The sequence below is a fragment of the Benincasa hispida genome, chromosome 12 (genome assembly GCF_027475165.1).
Source record: "Benincasa hispida cultivar pf3 chromosome 12, pf3_genome.v1.1, whole genome shotgun sequence".
Taxonomy (NCBI): domain Eukaryota; kingdom Viridiplantae; phylum Streptophyta; class Magnoliopsida; order Cucurbitales; family Cucurbitaceae; genus Benincasa; species Benincasa hispida.
In genome coordinates, this window is record NC_143489.1 from 86633479 (window position 1) to 86655975 (window position 22497).

Sequence of the window (22497 nt, forward strand, 5' to 3'; positions counted from 1 at the left end):
ACTTTTCATTATACTCTTGATATTTTAATTTTCCATGAAAAAAATTCTTACAACTTCCATTATAATTATAAGTAAAAAGTATAGAGTAGAAATAAAACACATAGATCATAAGCTAAACAAAAACAAAATAATGGGTAGTTGGCTAACTTGAATATAATTTAACGAGTTAAAATATATGTTATTGACAAAGAGAGGTGGATTCAAAACTTCTCACATTACAATTGAAAAAATCAAATTTTTTTTTTTTTTTGGAGTAGACTCTTTAATGAAAATGGCCCAAAAAAGATTATTTAAATCTGTGATTAAAAAAATGATAAAATTGACACAATTAAAACATTAATTACTCCATTAAAATGAGGCACATGGTGAGGTGAAGACACTATACTTTTAATTTAAACCCGATTTAGGGGAAGAAAAATGAAGAAGAAAGAAAAAGACGCGGTTTTGATTACCAATAATATGTTTCCACTTGGATTAACAGGTAATTATTTCTCGCGCGCTTCAGAATCAGATGGAGGAAAATGAATGGAAAAGAGAAGCTCAAACCAAATTCGATGGTATATTTGGAATCCACGTCCCAATAATTCTTCCTCAATATTTTTCTTCCCTTCTTTTCAAGTTTCCATTGAAGATTCACTCCATTTCTCTTCCGTAATCAATCTCTTAATAAGGTATTTCCCCCACTTCTCACCGTTTTCCTTTGACCAACATTCCCTTTTCAGATTGTTTTTGTTTCCCTTTTTAGGTAATTTCTCTGTGTTTTCGGGATCGATTTTGTCGTCAACCTGATCATTTGGATTACGCGGTTAAGTTCATAACCCAATTCGTCTATTCTGTAATTATAGCATTTGTTCGTTCGTTCTCTTTTGATTTCTTTTTCTGGGTTCCATTCATTTGGAATAATCCTTTTTTTTTTGTTTGATTTGGATATATACTGTCGATCTTATTATTTATTGTTTTGGTTTTGTTATTGTACTTCTCGAACGAACTGTAATTGAGGCTTCTCTGTATTGTTCTTGAGTTTGCAACTTTCGGTTATGGATAATTACGGTTCTTCACCTCCATATCCATACCACAATCCTTACGCATACTCTCGTCCAGTTCCTCCTCAATACCCAGCTCCTTCTCAATATCCTCCTCCTCCTCATTATACACATCCAAATTCAGATCCCTATGCTCGTCCTGCATACCCTTACCCCTATAGTCCTTCACATTCCACTGCGTTTGCATATCCCCCACCCCCATCTCATTCTGGCCTACTAGAGTATTTTCCACACCCACCTCCACATTCTGGTCCTGTACCTTACCCATATCCTTACTCTGATGCCTCATCCAACAATGGTAGTGCTAGGCCATCCATTCAATATCATAACAATTTCCAACCCGGTTCATCCCCATATCGGTATCAAGAATCTAATCCATACCCTCCATCAGAAAATCAATACCCACCACCCCCTTCAAGAGTAAATAGCTTCTCTGGCCACTATAGGCATGATAGCACTGATTCCACATCGTCTGTCTCTTCTGTATACCCGCCTCTGGATGACCTTTTGGGCAATGTACATTTGTCTGATCATCAACCAACTGCTCCTGCATCACCTCCTGCACCTGCTGCAGCACCTTCACCTGCACAGCCTACAGCTTCTTTATTGGCGAATTCACCTCAAAGTGCGAGATTTGACCGGCGTGACCGATTTTATGGCTTTCCAAATTCATCCTTTTCTAGTTTTGACACAGGGAATTCAGATCAATTGGTTTCATCCAAACAACCTTCATTTTCCCATTCAAGCTCATTCAGTGGGTCTCAACATAGTCAGAACTTGCAGATTGTTCCGTTGCACAGTAAAGCATCCTTGAAAGTTTTGCTGTTGCATGGAAACTTAGAAATATGGGTTAATGAGGCCCAAAATCTTCCAAATATGGACATGTTTCACAAAACCTTGGGGGACATGTTTGCAAAATTACCTGGGAACATGAGCAACAAAATTGAAGGACGCGTGAGTCATAAGATCACTAGCGATCCTTACGTATCAATCAATGTAGCAAATGCAGTAATTGGGAGGACTTTTGTTATAAGCAACAATGAAAATCCTGTATGGAGGCAACATTTCTATGTTCCTGTTGCACATTATGCTGCTGAAGTAGTTTTTGTCGTTAAAGACAGTGATGTTGTTGGTTCACAACTAATAGGAACTGTAGCAATTCCTGCAGAACAAATATATTCAGGGTCTATGGTTGAGGGAACCTTCCCAATCCTACTTGGTGGGAAGCCATGTAAGCCTGGAGCTGCTCTAAATGTTTCTATTCAATATACCCCAATGGAGAGGCTTAGCACCTATCATCATGGAGTGGGAGCTGGCCCTGATTATCAGGGTGTTCCTGATACATATTTCCCCCTTAGAAAAGGTGGAGCTGTCACTCTTTATCAAGATGCCCATGTTCCAGACGGGCACCTTCCAAATTTGATGCTTGATAATGGTATGTACTATGTACATGGGAAGTGTTGGAATGACATCTTTGATGCAATACGTCAGGCTCGCAGGTTAATTTACATAACTGGGTGGTCGGTGTGGCACAAAGTGAAACTAGTTCGAGATACTGGCTATGGGACAGAGTGTACCCTTGGAGATCTCCTGAGGTCAAAATCCCAGGAGGGAGTGAGAGTTTTGCTTCTTGTTTGGGACGATCCCACTTCTAGGAGCATTTTGGGTTATAAAACTGTAAGTTGCTTTGCCTGGTGTTTATTCCTTTTACATTTCTTACTTATCATAGTTGCCTTTCCTAAAATTCCTTTAAATTAAATATAGGACAGGGTGTGAATGCTATATGTAATTGAATGATTTTTTTTTTAATTATTATTTTTATTTTTTTAAAAAAGGTTTTACTTTGGAGTTGAAATGTGAGAATCTTGATTCTTTCTTTCCCTAGTTTTTATTCATCTCTCTGGAGATTGAACCTTTTTTCTTTTTAATATTTATTTATGGAAAACCAATTTCCGTTTTGAATATAAATATGTTCCGCCAAAACACTATCTATTCTAAAACCTACCTTCCAAAGAAAATATTATTAATTGTTCTATGTTCTCTAATTTATAAGTTTACGGGCTTTAACAATAAGGAGCTGGAGACAAGCTGCAGATCTTTGAACTCTGATAACCAATCAAGAAGAAAGATCTGTTAGAAACTCTCTTTTACCAGATGGACATATTCTACCATCGTTTCATCTCAACTGTTAGATTATGCATGAAATTACAAGCTACCTTTATTGGATGCAGAAATATGATAGGGCTAAGAGTTTGCAATTTCCAATCATACTCTTCTGAAATCTGAGAACATATGTCAACTGTTGCAGGATGGTTTCATGCAAACCCATGATGAGGAAACTCGCCGTTTTTTCAAACACTCCTCTGTACAAGTGATACTTTGTCCTCGGATTGCTGGAAAACGACATAGTTGGGTCAAGCAAAAGGTTAATATCTTTCTCTCTCTATCTATCTCTCTCTTGTTTTTTTTCCCTATGGTTATTATTTATTTATTTCCTATTTGGGTAAGAAATGAGAATACTTCAATGAACAATAGATGGCCAGAAGCTTAGTCTTAACTAATTACTTCTATCTCCTTTCAGACTTTTGTTGTTCTTCAACTTGAGTATGCCAAGAAAATTGGCAATTTAAACCTGTATATTTTCATTTTTTGGTTTGTTTCTATTTTGATTAAATTGGTAATCTACAAAAAGTTGATTTTGTATTGACAGGTGTAATATATGAGGTATATGGTGTAGAAACCTGAGTGTATATCCTTAAGGAACTATACCATCTTAATGGTAATATAACGCGAATAACCTCTACTTCATGGTAAAGAAGTTTGTATCAAGATCAGGAATAGATTGTTGACGTGGTCAAATGAAATTTCCTTTTCTTGGCAATGAATAACAATTTGAAAGACCTTGTTATCAGTTAGATTTCCCTTATTTAAGATTTATTCTAATCCGTCTTTTACTTTGATGACCTAAATAAATAACAAAAGAAGAAGGATTTTGTATTATGCCAGAAACTTGTAATATGTCTGGTCCAATGAATTGTTGATAATTTTCTATTTCTAAATTTATTTTTACATTTCATTATTATTATTATTTTGCATCGTCAGGTGTTACAATCTTCATTTTATTCTTGTACTACCTTATTGGACGCTATAGGTTTGAGCATTTTCAAGCGTTTCAGTTGATTTTTGAGCATTCTGGTTTCAACTATCATGTGACCATTGTTGTACTTGTACTTGCTAGCAAACTCGTTCTTTAACTATTAAACTGCATGTGTTTTTCATCTCCATTTGTATTTTAATTTTGAAAATTAATCTCATAATTTTTTCTTTAAAGAAGCTAGAATTTATTCTTACGATCAGTATAATTTGTTGGTTAAAAAGGAATATTTTGGTAAATTCATATCTTCTTTATTTTATTAAGAACAGCAACGTCGGGGGATTAAAGAAAGCCATTCTTTGGATAAATTACAAAATTATTCCTCTATTGATTATCATATTGGGGACCTTTTTTTGGAGTACTCATATTGGGAACTTTTCATGATCTTTAATTGTATATTTTCTATTTTCTGTTTGGCGTGGAAATATTGCCTTTTGTGATTTATGCTCATCTTTCTATATAATCAGGAAGTTGGAACTATATATACACACCATCAGAAAACAGTTATTGTGGATGCTGATGCTGGAAATAATAGAAGAAAGATCATAGCGTTTGTTGGAGGGCTTGATTTATGTGATGGGCGTTATGATACTCCAGCACATCCCATATTTCGGACCCTTCAAACAGTACACAAGGATGATTACCACAATCCTACATACACGGTAAACTGTTAACTATGTCCCACTTGTCTGTTAATAGTGAATATAGTTCTGTGGTAATATGATGCAGGTGGAAAGGTTGATCTATGCCAAAAATTTGAATAACCGTAATATCTTTCCTTTTTTTTTTTCTTGGCTAATCCAAGTAAATTCTTAAGGGCATGTTAGTTTCTTCTTCATCTAGTTTCTTTCTTGTTTTCATTTAACTAAGAAACAAGGCTTTCATTAGAGAGATTGAAGTACATGAGATGAAAGCATCATAAAAATGAACAACTCAAAAGGTGACCATAAAAATGAAAGTGGCCTGCCTGAATGAACTGAATAACAAGATACATACAATCAAGAATAAAAGAATATCCCTCGAAATGAAGAGAAGCATTGGACTAAACTGACCGTACAGTTCCCAAACAAGTAAAGGTATCATAAAGTGTTATACCATTGTATTACAGTCGCAAAACCGTGGCAGAGGCCTCAATTTATCTACTATTATTTTGATGGAAGACTGAAACTGATTATTTCTTCAGGAAAAGAGGCCTCGTTCAATTGGGCACTAAAGAAATACAAAATTGGCAGACAATTTAAGGAACTTGTACTGTATGCTATATGAGTATATAATTTTGATTTCCATGTAAAAACTGGCTCAACTGATAGTCATGGCTTTCCATAAGTGCGATATGAAAAAGTGTACCATTTAGGTTGGTGCATTATTCTCTTGAGAAGATCCTAAGTACTGAATCCTTGAAACTTATATTATATCAAAAAAATAAATTATAGCAGCAAAGCAAAGCTACACAATCTTTGTCTTCTAGATTATTGGTAAAATAAAAGTGAATGTCTAGGGATATAAGAAACCACGATATGATAAAAGATTAAATTGTACTGTACTATTACTGTTAGAACTACTGCAGTATATGGCACTGAGTTTTAATAGTATAAAGGGGGAGAAAATATCTTCCTCGGTTATTGTGATTGAACTTTCTCCTAAATATTGCAACAAGATTAATCATATATCTAGAATTGAAACACAAATATAAAATGAAACCAAATTGGAGAGTTGTTGAAGATGAATATGGGAGGAAAATGGCTTAGAGGATTGATTTCACCCAAGTTATTGCTGTGTGTATCTCTAGTTGGTCATACTAATCAATCTTGCACGAGGATATATGAACCCTAGATTATCTAACTTCTCTAATTTAAAAGATCTTTTCTGCCAATTTTAATTGATTTTATGAAGTAACAAAATCGTTCAGTTGAACAGGGTAGTGTTGTTGGTTGTCCAAGAGAACCATGGCATGATCTACACAGCAAAATTGATGGTCCAGCAGCATATGATGTTTTGACTAACTTTGAGGAGCGATGGAGGAGGGCTTCAAAACCTCACGGGATAAAGAAGTTGAAATCATATGATGATGCTTTGCTGAGTATTGAAAGAATTCATGACATAGTTGGAATTTCTGAAGCGTACTGCACTAAGGAAAATGACCCTGAATCATGGCATGTGCAGGTAATGTTTTAGTCCCCTTCTTAATGCATATGTAGACATCTCTTAGGTGATAAAAGGTTTGGCAATTGAAATTGGTTGCGATCCAGTTCTGTTTAATTGTGTAACAGAGCAGAGAACCTTTTTAATGAACTCTCTTTGTTCCTTATCGGAAATTTTCTTGATGAGTAATACTGCAGATTTTTCGCTCAATTGATTCGACTTCTGTTAAAGATTTCCCAAAGGATCCAAAAGATGCCCCAAGCAAGGTAAAGAACATTTATGATTGCTATATTTTCAATCAAATCTAATGATATGTTAAATATAAATATAAAATTGGCACATATTTAGTGATATATGGATGCCCTTTTTTTTGTATGTGTGTCTGTATAACATGCTTATTAACTAATGTTTTTCCGTGCAGAACCTCGTATGTGGAAAGAATGTGCTGATTGACATGAGTATACACACAGCATATGTGAAAGCTATTCGAGCCGCTCAACATTACATTTACATAGAGAACCAATATTTCATTGGGTCATCCTTCAATTGGAATTCAAATAAAGATATAGGTAAAGTACACAAAATAGAGAGAGAAAAAAAAGCCTTTTCTGTATATTGATTGCTTAACAAGTTGAGTATATGTGATTACTCTGAAATATCAGTACCTATAATCTAACATTTACTATTTAAAGTTGAGTAAGGGTTCGGTACGTGTGACTATAAAAGAAAAGGAAAAAAAAAATTATGCCTTGATTTGGGGGCATGGCACCACAGTGTGACAAATTTAGTTGCATCTAATAATGTGACAATGACAACAGCCATTAGAACGGATGTTAAGACTTCAAAATATAAATCTACGGCAGCCTTTCAAGTTGTATCTTTTTTGCTTTGCCTAGTAGAATGGACTATGTCATGCAATACGATGACATTACAACATTGGAGTAGTGAATTGTTAATTTTGCACTTTTTGATTTTTATAGGTGCCAACAATTTGATTCCAATGGAAATTGCGCTAAAGATTGCTGATAAAATCAGAGCAAATGAGAGGTTTGCTGCATATATTATCATCCCTATGTGGCCTGAGGGTGTTCCAACCGCTGCTGCCACTCAGAGAATACTATTTTGGCAGGTAGACTCACTAGTAGTAACCTAGGCTGAATTCTACCATATATATATATATATTTTAATTAAATTTACTTGTTTGATGCTATATAAATTATTGCGTCTGCATTTATTGGCTCCAGTAAATCTTGTATACTTCACGATGATTTCAAGAGGGTTCTGAAATGGAGTCGTCTCATCAAAAGTATTTTTGGTGTAAAATCAGCGACGTTGGAAAACTGGGTAATAGGAAGTATATACTTTCCTTCCTAAAATAATTTAAAGAAAAAAAGAAAGACCCGCATATCTAAATCAATTGTAGAATATGGCTAAAGTTCTGGAATAAAAAATGTTGCTGAAATCATCCCACTTCACCTATAATCCCTATTTCATTAAATTTTCTATTCAATATACTTAAGTATTTGATTTACATCGCATTTATACGATTCTTGCTTAAATAAGATTTTTTATAAGTTGAAGACGCTACTTTATAGTTTTCCATCTGTTTTGCCCATAGTAATTCATGGTAATTAAAATATCAGTGAAGTCCTAAATATTTTGAACTTTGAAGTTCTTAACTTCTTTGGTGGGAATTGGAGATGTTATCAGGCTAAGTGATAATGGAAAGCGAGACCATGAGGGGACATAATAAGATGGGCATTGAAGTACAAGCACATATTCTTATCTATGACAAGTATACTCCTGATTCCTTTAATCTTTTTTTCATTGCTCAGCAAAAAACCATGCAAATGATGTATGAGGTCATTTACAAGGCTTTGATGGAGGTTGGTCTTGAGGATGCATTCTCTCCACAAGACTATTTGAACTTCTTCTGCCTGGGAAATCGTGAGGCTGTGGATGGAAATGATCCTTCATGTTCTGGAAGTCCTAATGCAGAAAACACCCCTCAGGTAACTTGTATCCTTAATCAGTAATTGATTTCAGTTGTTATGTGTATTTTTTACTTTGATTTGGGTTTTGAGTTATTATTCTAGGCCCCTTTGGTAATCATTTGGTTTTTTGTTTTTAGTTTTGAAAATTAAGCCTAAAAAGGCTCCTATCACCTCTACATTTCTTACTTTGTTATTTATTTTTTACCCATGTTCTAAAAAACAAATCCAAATTTTCACAATTAAAAAAATAGTTTTTAAAAGTTTGTTTTTGTTTTTTGAATTTGGAGAAGAATTCAACTCTTATGCTTTAGAAAGATGTAAACCATTATAAGAAAATGTGAGAAAGTAGGCATAAATTTCAAAAATAAAAAACAAAAACAAAATGGTTACCAAACGGAGCTTTAATTTTTGGTTTTTGTTGGGCAGTTTGTGCTCTTCTATTGGAAGTTACTTGTAACTTCTGCTGCAAGTTTTCATTTATCAATGAAATTTTTTTGTTTTCTTCGTAAAAAAGAAAATATATTGTATATATTTTTCCAACATTACAGGAGAGTCTTCTTATGTTGAGTTCCTGACAAACTGTATATTGTGATGCATTACTGGAGATTGTTTCATATACCACAATAATAAAACAAAGAAGAGTTCTTGCAGAAAATAAGGGAAAGATATGATGGAAATACAACCTTGCATATCAGTCCATTATTTTAGGTTTCCATGTTAAGAGCTAGTAATAAAGATTTTCACAATATGTTAGTCACTGATATTATTATTATTATTTTTTAATCACAAGTGATATAATGAACTGACTGCAGGCACTTAGTCGGAAAAGCAGAAGGTTTATGATATATGTTCACTCCAAAGGCATGATAGTTGACGACGAGTTTGTGATTTTGGGATCTGCCAACATCAACCAGAGATCCATGGAAGGAACTAGAGACACTGAGATTGCTATGGGAGCCTATCAACCTCATTATACGTGGGCAAAGAAACTTTCACATCCTCGTGGACAGGTGAGTTTTAACTGTAAAATGTCCAATTTGGGATATTTTTTGAAGTAATGTTAGTTAGGTTAATGGACCGAACAAAATGGAGTCAGTACATAAAGAGTCCAAACTAAAACTTATGAGATACCCTGAGGAAGACAAAGTCCATGAATTCACTAAACATATGTATTGAAAATAAAAGGGTAGAAGAGAAAAAAAACACTAAAGTTACGTGAAAAATTCTAAACCAGGGAGAAAAAACCATGATAAGAGTTTTTTATTAATTTTTCTGATACACAGTAACAATACAGGGGCAGGTATAAATAATCAAACAGTAAGAAACCCTAGACTGTAGACACCACATATAAAGACCAAAAAGCCCTTAGGGCTAAACCACAATTTCAACACTCCCCCTCAAGTTGGGGCGTAGATGTCAATGAGACCCAACTTGCTAATACAGGTGTCAAAAGTCTGTCTAGGTAACCCTTTGGTGAGAACATCCGCAACTTGTTGACTGGACGGGACATAAGGGATGCAAATGCTACCGTTATCCAGTTTTTCTTTGATGAAGTGTCGGTCGATCTCAACATGTTTGGTTCTGTCATGTTGAACCGGATTGTTTGCAATATTAATGGCAACCTTGTTATCACAGTAAAGTCTCATCGGGTCATGACTTTCCTGATGAAGATCTACAAGAACCTTTTTCAACCAAATCTCTTCACAAATACCCAAGCTCATAGTGTATTCGGCTTCAGCACTGCTTCTAGCCACAACACCTTGCTTCTTACTTCTCCAAGTAACTAAATTTCCCCATACAAAGGTACAATATCCTGAGGTGGACTTCCCATCCGTAACAGAACCAGCCCGATCTGAGTCTGTGTAGGCCTCGATGCACCTTTTATCATGCTTTCTAAATACCAAGCCCTTTCCAAGTGAAGACTTCAAATACCTCAGAATTCGTGTAACCGCCTCCATGTATCTTTCATACGGAGCCTGCGTAAACTGACTGACCAGGCTAACTGCATACGATATCAGGTCTGGTATGCGAAAGATATATTAGTTTCCCCACAAGACGTTGATATCTCTCCTTGTTCACAGGAACATCATCTACTGATTCTATCAGATTGCAGTTGACTTCTACTGGCGTATCTGCAGGTTTACACCCAATCATTCTAGTCTCTCTCAACAGATCTAGAGTGTATTTCCTCTGAGACACTGAGATCAGTGTATTTCCTCTGAGACACTGAGATCCCTTCCTTCGATCTTGCTACCTCCATTCCTAGGAAATATCTCAAGTTACCAAGATCTTTGATCTCAAACTCATCTGCCATCCGTCGTTTCAACCTGTCAATCTCTGTTGAGTCATCCCCTGATAGTATAATATCGTCAACATAGACAATCAAGACAGTTATTTTCCCTGGTGCTGACCTCTTAGTGAACAACGTGTGAACAACCAATCTGGCCTTATACTGTTTTGTGACCTCTCGGAAGACTAACCAAATCCCACGTTTTATTAGTCTCAAGAGCCCGCATTTCCTCCATAATTGTAGCTCGCCATTCAGGAATTTCTAGAGCCTTGTACACAATACCTAGAATCATCACAGTATCCAGGCTGGTGGTGAAAGCTCTAAATCTTGTAGACAGGTTACTATAAGACAAGAAGCTTTCCATAGAGTGTTTGATGCACGACCTCGTACCTTTTCGCAGAGCAATTAGCAAATCCAAGGTAGCATCAATTTCACTGATCTTGTCTGCCTGTTCATCTGTACCCATCTGTTGTTCATTTTTCAGTCCCCTGAGCATCACTTAGCGCTTCATTACTACCATCATCCCTGACTTCGCCAGAGTTCACTACAACACCTTCAACATACTCATTATCATTAAGAATAAGGGTACCTTGAGCCTGAGCCGGTTCTGGTTCTGACTCGTGAACACCTTCCGGCGAAGCAACAGGGGAACAATTTCGGGAACTATTTCCTTTCGGAGATGCTTCCTATAGTAGGTTTTCCAAGGCACTTGTTTTGTAGGGAGGACAAGCTCATTTGTTTCAGGAATAAGTTGTCTAAAGGAATAGAGTAAGTGGAAGTGTTAGCCTCTTCCCTCGTGGTCTCCCCCTGAAGAGGACTAACAGGAAAGAAGGGTTTGTCCTCTAGAAAGGTGGCATCCATGGTGACAAAATACTTTCGAGAGGAAGGATGAAAACACTTGTAGCCCCGTTGATGGAGCGGATACCCAACAAAGACATATTTCTGGGCCCTAGGAGCAATTTTACTCTGGTGAGGACCGTGATTATGAACGAAAACAGTGTACCCAAACACCCAAAGAGGAACATCTGGGAAAAGGCGAGTGGATGAGATGGACTCTTTAAAATGCTCTAAGGGGGTTTGGAATTTGAGCACACGGGAGGGTATCCGATTGATGAGATGAGTTGCAGTAAGTACAACATCTCCCCATAGATACGAGGGTAAGAATGCAGGTATCATTAGGGATCGGGCTACTTCAATGAGGTGGCTATTTTTCCGTTCTGCCACCCCATTCTGCTGAGGAGTATAGGCATGAGAATTCTGGTGGATGATACCTTTAGAATCTAAAAATTCACGAAGGGACTGATTAACAAATTCACGTCCATTGTCACTTTGAAGAATGGCGATTTTGGTATTGAATTGGGTTTCGACGGTGGTGTAAAACTGTTGAAAGACCGTCGTCACTTCAGACTTGTCTGTAAGAAGGAACACCCATGTAAGACGGGTGTGATCATCTATGAAGGTGACAAACTATCGTTTACCTAACACCGTTATGACATTCGACGGACCCCAAACGTCACTATGTATCAGGTGGAAGGGCCGGTAAGGTTTGTAGGGTTGTAAGGTAAAGGACGCCCTAGACTATTTTGCATGAATATAAACATCACAAGATAAAGATGACACATTCACATTTTGAAATAAATGGGGAAATAGATATTTTATATAATGAAAGTTTGGATGTCCAAGACGAAATGCCATAATAAGAAATCAGTTTTAGAAACAGTAAGAGAAGACAATAAACAAGTGCTAGATAAACTTCTAGAAGGAGCATCCTCGGAAAGGAAATAGAGTGCCCTATTATGTCAAGCAATGCCAATCATCTTCCCTGAGCTCAGGTGCTGAAACGAAACATTATCTGGCAAGAAAACGACTTTGCAGTTCAAATCTTTGATTAATTTATTGACTGATAACAAATTATAAGATATCTTTGGCACATGTAAGACATCCTGTAAAATCAGTCCTTGAATTGGAGATAAGTGACCCTTTCCAGCAACATGGGCAAACGACCCATTTACAATTCGTATTCTCTCATTTCCAACACTTGGATAATAGGAGAGGAATTGATCAGATGATCCAGTTAGGACTCATCCCCCTCATCAAGGAAACTAAAGGACTGAGGAGTACCTGATTGTGCAACATTGTTGGTCCCAACTGTACCTGGATCCACATGGCTGGTCACCGAGGAGGCATCATCAACTGTTTCACCCACAAAGGCTCGACCGGATTTAGACTTATCATTTGGAGGATGTCGCTTACCATTTGGTGGACGACCGTGTAATTTATAGCATTGATCCACGAAATCAGACATAATGTTTGTAATAGGTAATTGTGCTCTTCTTTGGAGGTTTGGATTTGTGTCGATCCGCCTCTCTCTCTAAAATCTCTTCCTCTCCTTTTTAGGGTTAGGGTTTTTCTTTCGGTTCCGTTTCAATGGCTTCCTCTTCTGTTGATTACCGTTGCTTTATGGGTGGCCTTGCTTGGGCCACTGACAGTATTGCCTTAGAGAAAGCTTTCTCTCCATTTGGTGATATATCGTAGAAGCCAAGATCGTTAACGATCGTGAAACCGGAAGGTCGAGAGGATTCGGATTCGTGACGTTTGCTGAGGAAGAGGCGATGAGAAGTGCTATCGAAGTGATGAACGGTCGGAATATTACCGTCAACGAGGCACGGCAAAGAGGTGGAGGAGGTGGCGGTGGTGGTTACAACCGTCGTGGTGGTGGTGGTGGAGGTGGATACAGTGGATGTCGTGAAGGAGGAGGTGGAGGTGGATACAACCGTGGAGGCAGTGGTTACGGTGGAGGTGGATACGAAGGAAGTGGTTACGGTGGTGGACGTGACTGCGGCTACAGTGGCGATGGTGGTGATGATGGTTCCCTTTACTCCAGGGGAGGAGGAGGCGGCGGATCTGAAGGAGGATGGAGAAATTAGATTGAATTTTATGATTTTTTTAACTTTTGGTTTCGAAGTATTAGTGTGATAAAAAAATCTTAGCAGTTCATTTTTTATTTTGTGGCTCTGTTCCGTTTGGGTGCTCTCTTTTTTGACCGATTACCAATGGGTTTCGTGTTCCTCATTATCGATCTATGTTACGATCAAGAAGAAAAAAAATTACATAAGAAAATGAAGTACAGTTCTTTGTTTTAAAAAAAATGTTTGTAATAGGTAAAGTAGGGTAAGCGGTTACCGTTTCTGGCGAACATAATGGAAAGCCTGAATCCGTATCTGGATGGCAGTCAGCTGAAAAATTTTCCGTGGATCTAACGGCTGCTCCGAGTGCCGAAATCTGCTGCTGCAAGTGTGCCAGTTGTTGTAAACCAATCGTCCCGCCAAAACCCACCGTGGGTTGTTGTTGCCCATAAAAACCTGAATACACAGACTCCGTTGGCGTGGAGGAAGCGGCTGGCTGAGCTAAGAAGTGGCCCTGATGAATCGGCTGGGCTGACTAGACCGGGTTCGGCTGGACCGGTTGGTTCAACGCCTGGTTTGAAGGAACGGTTAGTCACGTGCCTGGGTAGGGTTGTCTAGTCGGCTGGGCGGTGCTTAGCTGTTGTCCGATTGGTTGTGATGGCAGCATTTGAAGATTTCCGGCGATCGGATGTGGCTGAGGTTTTCCGAAGGTGGCTAAGAGCTTCAACGGCGGCAGTGGCTGCGTTTAAAGGCATGGGAGAAGCTGTCTGGTTGGTGGAATCCTGCTGTAAGGTTGTGCGATGGAGGGAAGGAGACCGGCGGCGATCGACGGGCTGTGCGACTGGATCTAATTGGTGGGTTGCGTGACGATGGTGGTTGTTTGCAATGACCCAAGTAACGATCGTAAATATTGGTCGATGACAACCCTAATTTCAGCACTTTGGGAATTTTCCACTTGATTTGCATCCCCTGCTAGGTTTGACGACTGAATTTCTTCAATTCCTGTCACGATCTCATCACCTTGCGCTGATACCATATTGAAAATAAAAGGGTAGAAGAGAAAAAAACACCAAAGTTACATGGAAAACCCTAGACCAGGGAGAAAAAACCACGGTAAGAGTTTTTTATTAATTTTTCTGATACACAGTACACAATACAGAGGCAGATATAAATAACCAAACAGTAAGAAACTGTAGACTGTAGACACCACATAAAAAGACCAAAAAGCCCTTAGGGCTAAACCACAATTTCAACAATATGCTTGAAGGAGAGTTCCACACCTTGGTTTGCAATCATGTTCATATGAATCAGCTGTAGTTAAATTATGTTCAAATTTTTGGCAAATAGATCTTGAATATTGCAAAAGAAAAGTGAAATCTTAGGCCCATTGATAACACTTGTTTTGTTGCGCTTGTTTTCTCTCAATTTTTTTTTTTTTGGAAAACGATTCATTATATTAAAATAGATATGAGCTAAAGCCCAAAGTACAAGAGGATTATACAATGAGCAAAGCAAAGACTAAGTCTTAAGGATCAGCAGGCGTACCCGGGCATCTCAACTAGGTTGACACCTCCTTAGCACCCTCATCACATTCAAAGAAATGGGATATAAAACTAATAAATAGAGAAGTAAAAAACATGAGACAAAACAACATAACTTGGCCCAAACAATGGCCGAATAGGGGGGATCACTTAAAACTAAACAAGCTGAACTAGGCGAGGGAGAGCAAACAACTGACTAAGCTAAGATCCACCATTGGGAGTGGAGATAATAGCTCTCCAATCGAGGTTAAAATCCATTAAACTGTAACTATTGAAAGGCTTGGAGAGGATACTCCATGAAGAAGCTTGACGACGGGCAGAATCGAGGCGATCTTGACGCCCAAGAGTTTTATTATGGAACACCCTTTGATTCCTTTCAAACCATAAATCTGCCAAGAGAACTTTGACCGCATTAAACCAAAGTAGTCGGCTGGGATTATGAAGACTTGTTCCAACTAGAAGTTGCAGCACATTTCCCTTAAAATCATTGCTCATAACTCATGAGAAATTGAAGATGGACAGCAGCTTCTCCTAGCACCAAGCTGAGTAAGGGCACATAAAGAAGAGGTGGAGAGGATCTTCGTTAGAGTGAAGGCACAACAGGCAGATTGAAGGGGAGAGGGAGTTGAATGGCTACTTGCTTTGTAAAATCGAGGCTACGTTCAGCTGACTAATTAGCATTATCCAGATGAGAATGCTAACTCTTCGAGGGCTTTTTGTCTTCCAAAGGGCCAAGTAGAGAGACTTATCCAAAGGGGAGGAGGGGGAAAGGTGAATTCTAAGAGAGTTGATCGTGAAAAGATCCAAAGTTGAAATGGACCACACCTTTTTATCAAATGTCTCTACGACTCTTCTTGCTGCAATTTTCCCTAGCAGCTCTTGGAAAGCCAGCACCTCCTCATCTTTAAGTAGTCTACGGAAGGAAATTGACCAAGAGGCCAAACGGCTGTCCCAATGGTCAGCTACTGAACCATTTGGGAGCATGGTGATTCTGAAAAGACATGGAAACAAGGTGCTGAAGGGAGTCCTTTCTTCCTAAGGGTCTAACCAAAACGCAATCCGACTGCCATTTCCGAGCTTGAATTTGGCCAAAGAATCAACCTTTAGCCAAGACTTCGAGATACTAACCCAAGGGCTTCTCAAACTTCTACCACCTTTCCCAGCTATATGCCAATTAAATGAATCTTTGCCATGTATACTTCTGATTACCTTACCCTAAAAGGAATCATCCTCGTTAAAGTATCTCCACCTTCATTTAGCTAGGAGTGCTAAATTCATTGATTTGAAGTCATCGAGGCCAAGGCCTCCATCCGCTAAGGGTTTTTGCACCGAGTCCCACTTCACTAAATGATTCAGCTTGCTACTGCAAAAGAAGTCCTTGTTATCCTTTCCATTCTAGAAATAACTCCTTCAGGCATGAGGAAGATGGACAAGTAATGAGTTGGAAGATTCGATAGGACTGACTTGCATAAAGTGGCTTTACCTCCTCCTGAGAGGTTGAATCTTTTCCATTTATCTAGTTTAGCTTGGAATTTGTCCAAAACCGGTTGCCAAAAGGAAAGACTTTTCGGATAACCACCTAAAGGCAACCCTAGGTAGGAGAAGGGGAGGTGATTGGCCTTACAATTCAGAGAGGCGGCTGTGGATATCAACTCATTTTCATCCACATTGATATTATAAAGGGCTGATTTTTCCCAATTAACTTTCTAACCTGAACACCATTCAAAAAACTCCATTGTTTACTTAAGCTTTGCAAGCATAGTGCTGTCATACTTACAAAATAATAAAGTGTCATCCGCAAACGGAAGGATGGAAACATGGATTTTTTCTTTGCCAACCACAAATCCTTCAACAAGGCCGGATTGAATAAGTTTGAACACCAACGCACTTAACACTTCACTGACAAGAAGGAAAAGAAAAGGTGAAAGGGGGTCACCTTGTCTTAAGCCTTTTGTGGTAGCCACTCTTCCCCTTGGTCTACTGATGAAGACTGAAAACATTGGATTTTTGACGCACCCCATAATCCATTCTATCCATTTCAGACTGAAATTCTTGTTTCTCAACACTTTTTCTAAGAAATCCCAGTCAACACAGTCGAAAGCCTTTTCCAAGTCAAGCTTAAGAGTCCACCCCTTTTTCTTTTTCACTCGATGATCTTCCACTGCTTCGTTGGCAATAAGAATGGGTCCAAAATTTGTCTTCCTTCTATGAAAGCACTTTGGGAAGGAGCAATGATACTAGGCATCACCAATTTTAGTCTTTCGGCCAGCACCTTTGCAATGACTTTGCAATGACTTTATATATTATGGTTGTTAAGCTGATTGGCCTAAAATCACTGACCGCCACTGCTAATTTCTTCTTTTGAATTAAACAGGTGAATTTTTCTTTTATACAAGCGTTGAGCTTACCATTCTTGTAGAATTGCTCAAAGGTGGATTGAAAGCTTGTCTTGATTAGGTTCCAGAATTTCAACAAAAACTCTATTGTGAAGCCATATGGGCCAGGGGCTTTACATTTTCCAAGGCTTTTTATGGCTGAATATATTTCTGTAATTGAAAACTTGGCTTGTAAAGTCAAATTTTGGTTTAAGTTGATACACGGCCATTCTAGATTCAGAGGGATGTGTCTCCTCCCTGGAGATTTAAGAAAGATGTTGTTGTAGAAGTTTAGGATTAGGCTTTCAATCTCTATACTAGACTTAGTTGGCACCCCTTGCTCATCTACTAACTCATAGATGAAGTTCCTTCTCTTTTTTGCTGCTAGGAATCTGTGGAAGAAGCTTGTGTTTTCATCTCCCAGCTTGAGCCAGTTTAATTTACTTTTCTGAATTAGATTAATTTCCTCCAGCCTGTAGAGCGACATTAGATCGGATTTCAGAGAGGATCTGATTGTAAAATCACTATTAGAAAGGGGAGAACTATTGGCAAGAGCATCCTACTTTTCAATTTCTTCTACCAGCCCCTCTTCTTTCCTTCTTTGGTTTTCTTTGAATTTAGAATGCCACATCTTGACTGCCGTTTTTACTTCTTTCAGTTTCTGAATAAGGGCAAAACCAGCCCAACCATGAACCTCATCATTTAACCAAGCTGTCTCAATGATTTTGACACAATCCTTGTTGAGCAGCCAGCTGTTGCAAAATCTAAAGGGGGAGGGACTCCAGCTGAATGAGCCAGTTTCTAATAATATTGGATAGTGATCGGAGAAGGTATGGGCTTGTCTATTAGCTCTAGAGTTTTCAAACAACTCATCCCATGCTTTAGATATGAAAAAACGGTCTAATAGAGATCTTGAAACTGAAACACCTTCCCTTGACCAAGTGAAATTGCCATTTCTCAACCTGACTTCTAGAAGTTTGGCTTGGTCTATGAAGTCGTTAAATTTCCTCATGCCTTTAGTGCTTCTGCCCAAAGGGAACCTCTCATGGGCCCATCTTGTGATGTTAAAGTCTCCACCAATGCACCAAGCTTTCTCACAATAAACTGCTAGAGAGAGGAGTTTTGGCCAAACGAATTTTCTTTCTTTGTAATCATTTGGCCCATAAACATTAGTGATCCAGCAAGTCTTCTTACAAATAGTGGTGCATTTTATTGATAAAAAATACCCACCATTCAAAGTTTCATCCACAGAAATCAGACTCGAGTCCCACATTGTCAGTAAACCGCGAGAAGTTCCATATGATCCAACAAAATTCCAGCTTATCTCTTTGGAGCTCCAAAGGGATTTGATATAGCTTGCTTCAAAGTTCTCTTTCTTTGATTCTTGAATTAAAACTACTGCTGGATTAAGTTTCTTTAGAAAATGCTTAAGAGCCGATCTCGAAGTTTTGGAGGACCAAGCTTATAATTTAAACATTATTCTGTTTTATACTTTTCTTTTTCCCCATATCATCTGTATAGAGACTCAATAAAGTGTAGAAGTGGGTATATATATATAGTCATTTTGTGTGTAGAATTTGGCAAGCACCGATTTCTTGTTCATTTACATAGAACTGCATTTCTGAATTCTTTCTGGGATCTGGATGTTCTGTCCTGTAGATCTATGGATACAGGATGTCGTTGTGGGCGGAGCATACGGGAACTACTGAGGAATGTTTCAACCACCCGGAGAGCCTGGAATGCGTGAAAAGAGTTAGAACGATGGGAGAATTAAACTGGAAACAGTTTGCTGCAGATGATGTAACAGAGATGAGAGGACACCTTCTGAAGTACCCAGTTGAAGTTGATAGAAGAGGGAGAGTAAGATCTCTTCCTGGTCATGAAAATTTTCCGGATGTAGGAGGAAAAATTGTTGGTTCATTTCTTGGCATTCAGGAGAACCTTACCATCTAAATAACCCCTCATTGTATTCAACTATAACCACAGCCCTCCAGTTTGATGAAATCAAGTTTCATGTTGATTAGGGATAAAAAGCTGTCTTTACATCTCTGCACAATTTTGTTAGTTACCATAAGCAAAATGAATGAAGAGGTCATATACAGAATAGCCATCCTTTTCTCCCTTTATTGGGAGTGGCCTTTGTAACCCTATTGCATGGGTTCATTATAATGTTAAATAACATCTATTATTTGGAGCCAACAATGACTATAATCCAACGGTAATTGATGGGAGTCCTATTACTTTTCCTCCATGTTCATGTTTATTTATGGAAAAAATTTAACCATTTATGAATTATACTAGCGAACTTTTAAATGTTTACTTGTAGACGGCCCACGCTCATGTGTAGCACACATTCTATTGGAAGGATTATCAGCCAACTTACGTAAAAAGTTCGAAACTAATATTTTCAAAAAATCAATATCAATTTTTTTGTGAAGAAGAAAAAGAAGAGATAATTAATAAGCTGAGAACCTAATCGAGGGAGTAGGTGAGGCTCAATTTGGTAATTATTTTGTTTTTTGTTTTTGAAAATTAAGCTTATTTTCTCTTTATTTCTTAAAATGATTCGCATCTTTTTTAAGTATAATTGTTGAATTCTTAGCAACAAAATTATAAAAGTTACGACCCATTTGTTTTTTGTTTTTGAAAATTAAGTTTATTTTTTTTTTCCATTTTTTATAATGATTTGCGTCTTTATTAAGTACAATGGTTGAATTCTTAGCCAGATTCTCAAAACAAAAACAAGTTTTCAAAAATTACTTTTTTTAGTTTTCAAATTTTGGTTTGGTTTAAATTTTAAACCATTAGTAAAAAGTAAATAACAAACAAAGAAATTTCAATGTGGAAGTAGTATTTATAAGCTTAATTTTTAAAAACAAAAATTGAAAAACAAAATGATTATCAAATGGGATCTAAATTAACTTGAACGTTTTCACAATTATGTAAATTTTTAAGAGCTCAATGTATGTAATTAAAAATCAATGAGTGCAATTATAACAAGAAAAATAACTTACTAGTTTGTTTGGAATTGCATTTGCGATTTAGGAATTTTTATGTGTTAAAATGGTAATGAAATGAGGAGTCCATTTTTCTCCTAAAAATTTTGGTTTCATAAATCTTGATAAATTTAATGTTTTAAGTCTTGTTTGGTAATCATCTGATTTTTTGTTTTTTATTTTTAAAAACTAAGCCTATATAGACACTACTTATATCCCCAAATTTATATAAACACAACTTCCACATCTAAATTTATTTTTTTACTATCTAAATTTTACCAATGGTTTAAAAAATCACGCCAAATTTTGAAAAATAAAAAAAGTTGCTTTTAAACATTTGTTTTTGAAATTTGGAATTTAGCAAAGAAAATAAACATTGTACTCGAAAGAGAAGCAAATTGTGGTAAGAAATGATGAGGAAATAGACTTAATTTTCAAAAACCAAAAGTAAAAAAAAAAAAAAACCAAACGGACCTTAATTATTATAGAATTAAGGCCAAAAAAGAAAAATTGAAGGCATGGGAAGCGGAGAAAATCCAATTGAAATTTAATAACGTGGAATGAAAAATAACTTTTAATACTATACCTTTATCGAAATTATTTTCGAACTACAACTAAAACATGCATATAAACTATTATTGATATGTCAGAGCGAACATAATTCAATCGGCATATAGTATGTATTAGCGACTAAGAGATCTGTAATTTGAATTTCCTCATCTCCTATTGTACCAAAGAGGTAAACATGAAAAATAAATTAAAATCCCTTTTCTTTTAATTTAACAAGTGGGGTGGAGAATTTGAATTCGACTTCTTAATCGAAACATATACTTTATCCCAAATAGTGAGAAAATAAAAATAAAAATCAAATTTTATGTTGAAAAAGTGTTTTGAAAAAAAAGTATATGGGTGAGAATCATTAAGACAGAGAATGAGAACAACATTCCCTATTCATCTAAAATGATGTAATCCATAAGAATAAATCTCAAATTTAGTGTAACACACATCATTCCTAGCTCATTTTTAGGTGGGAATAAATTAGAATATTTATTTGCAAATTATTCACATATCCCCTCATTATCATTCTTGTTAAATAAAAAAAGATCTAAAAGAATTCACATATCAGCCTGTGGTTTCTTTGTTAGATCATTTAAATTTGACATTTCTATTGTTTTATGGAATGAATAATAAAGTAAGAGGTTGAAAAGAGCAACATGACAGGCCAGTTCGTTTCTCAATAATAAGAAGGAATAAGAATGATCATACAATGTCCAAGATTCATAAAACACATAGAAAAGTAGGTCAACTTAGTGTTTGGTTCTTTTAAATAACCACTTCTTAGAAATATATAGCTTGAGAGAATGAGTTTGCCTTTTTGCTCTATAGACATTTTTCTCATGTTAGTCCCACTTGGGGAGTTTCGATTCATAATATAGTGCTTCACAGAATGCTGCAAGTTGATGCCTTTAGTTGAAGGCTTAACATCATGGAAAGTGAGTGGAGACTAGAGATGTTCAATTTTTTCATGGGGATAGGACGATGATTCTCTTATTAGGCGGGGAATGGAGGAGGGAGTGGGAAAAAAAATTCTCCGTAAGCTAAACGGGGACGAGGATGGGAAATGCATTCCTCGCCCCCGCCTCGTTCTCCATCCCTACCTCGATTAGCTTCTACATATTTATTTAATATAGTTATTATTATTATTATATAAGTATTACATTTAAATTTTAAATTTGATTATTTATTGTGAAAGATAATGAATATGTTTAAATTGAATATTTAAATTTAGATTATATATATGAATAATAATTTGATTTATATTTATTTCTTTTTATTAAAAAATTTTAATTAGTTTTTTTAAGCCAAAACTTTATCTTTAAATTCAATTTGTCATGTAAAACTAACCATAATAAACAATATAGTGATAAAAGTTAATTATTTAATTGTAATTTGCTCATGTTAGTGATTTAAATTAATTGATTTCTTACAAAAAAAAAAAAGGTAACGGGGAAAAATTTCCCGCGGGGAACCCGATTCTCGCAAATTCCTCCGGAGA

The 22497-nt window shown here is 36.8% G+C and overlaps 1 protein-coding gene and 1 pseudogene across 1 annotated transcript; both read left to right on the forward strand.

Annotated features, from left to right (window-relative positions):
• Window positions 1-360: 360 nt before the first annotated feature.
• LOC120068858 (phospholipase D beta 2-like) lies at window positions 361-19644 on the forward strand. Its single transcript, XM_039020504.2, has 11 exons — window positions 361-671; window positions 746-2720; window positions 3352-3468; window positions 4665-4859; window positions 6115-6360; window positions 6537-6605; window positions 6761-6908; window positions 7320-7468; window positions 8175-8351; window positions 9146-9343; window positions 19105-19644. The coding sequence occupies exons 2-11, from the start codon at window positions 1038-1040 to the stop codon at window positions 19396-19398; spliced, it is 3276 nt and encodes a 1091-aa protein (XP_038876432.1). The 5' UTR covers window positions 361-671; window positions 746-1037; the 3' UTR covers window positions 19399-19644.
• On the forward strand, window positions 12912-13743 carry LOC120068859 (small RNA binding protein 1 pseudogene; annotated as a pseudogene).
• Window positions 19645-22497: the final 2853 nt, after the last annotated feature.

Excerpts from the sequence above, each read along its gene's own strand:
- LOC120068858 (XM_039020504.2), top strand. The coding sequence starts at position 1,038 with ATGGATAATTACGGTTCTTCACCTCCATATCCATACCACAATCCTTAC. Across the intron at positions 6,361-6,536 it reads CTGAATCATGGCATGTGCAG|ATTTTTCGCTCAATTGATTC; the intron begins GTAATGTTTTAG and ends GTAATACTGCAG. Across the intron at positions 6,909-7,319 it reads GAATTCAAATAAAGATATAG|GTGCCAACAATTTGATTCCA; the intron begins GTAAAGTACACA and ends TGATTTTTATAG.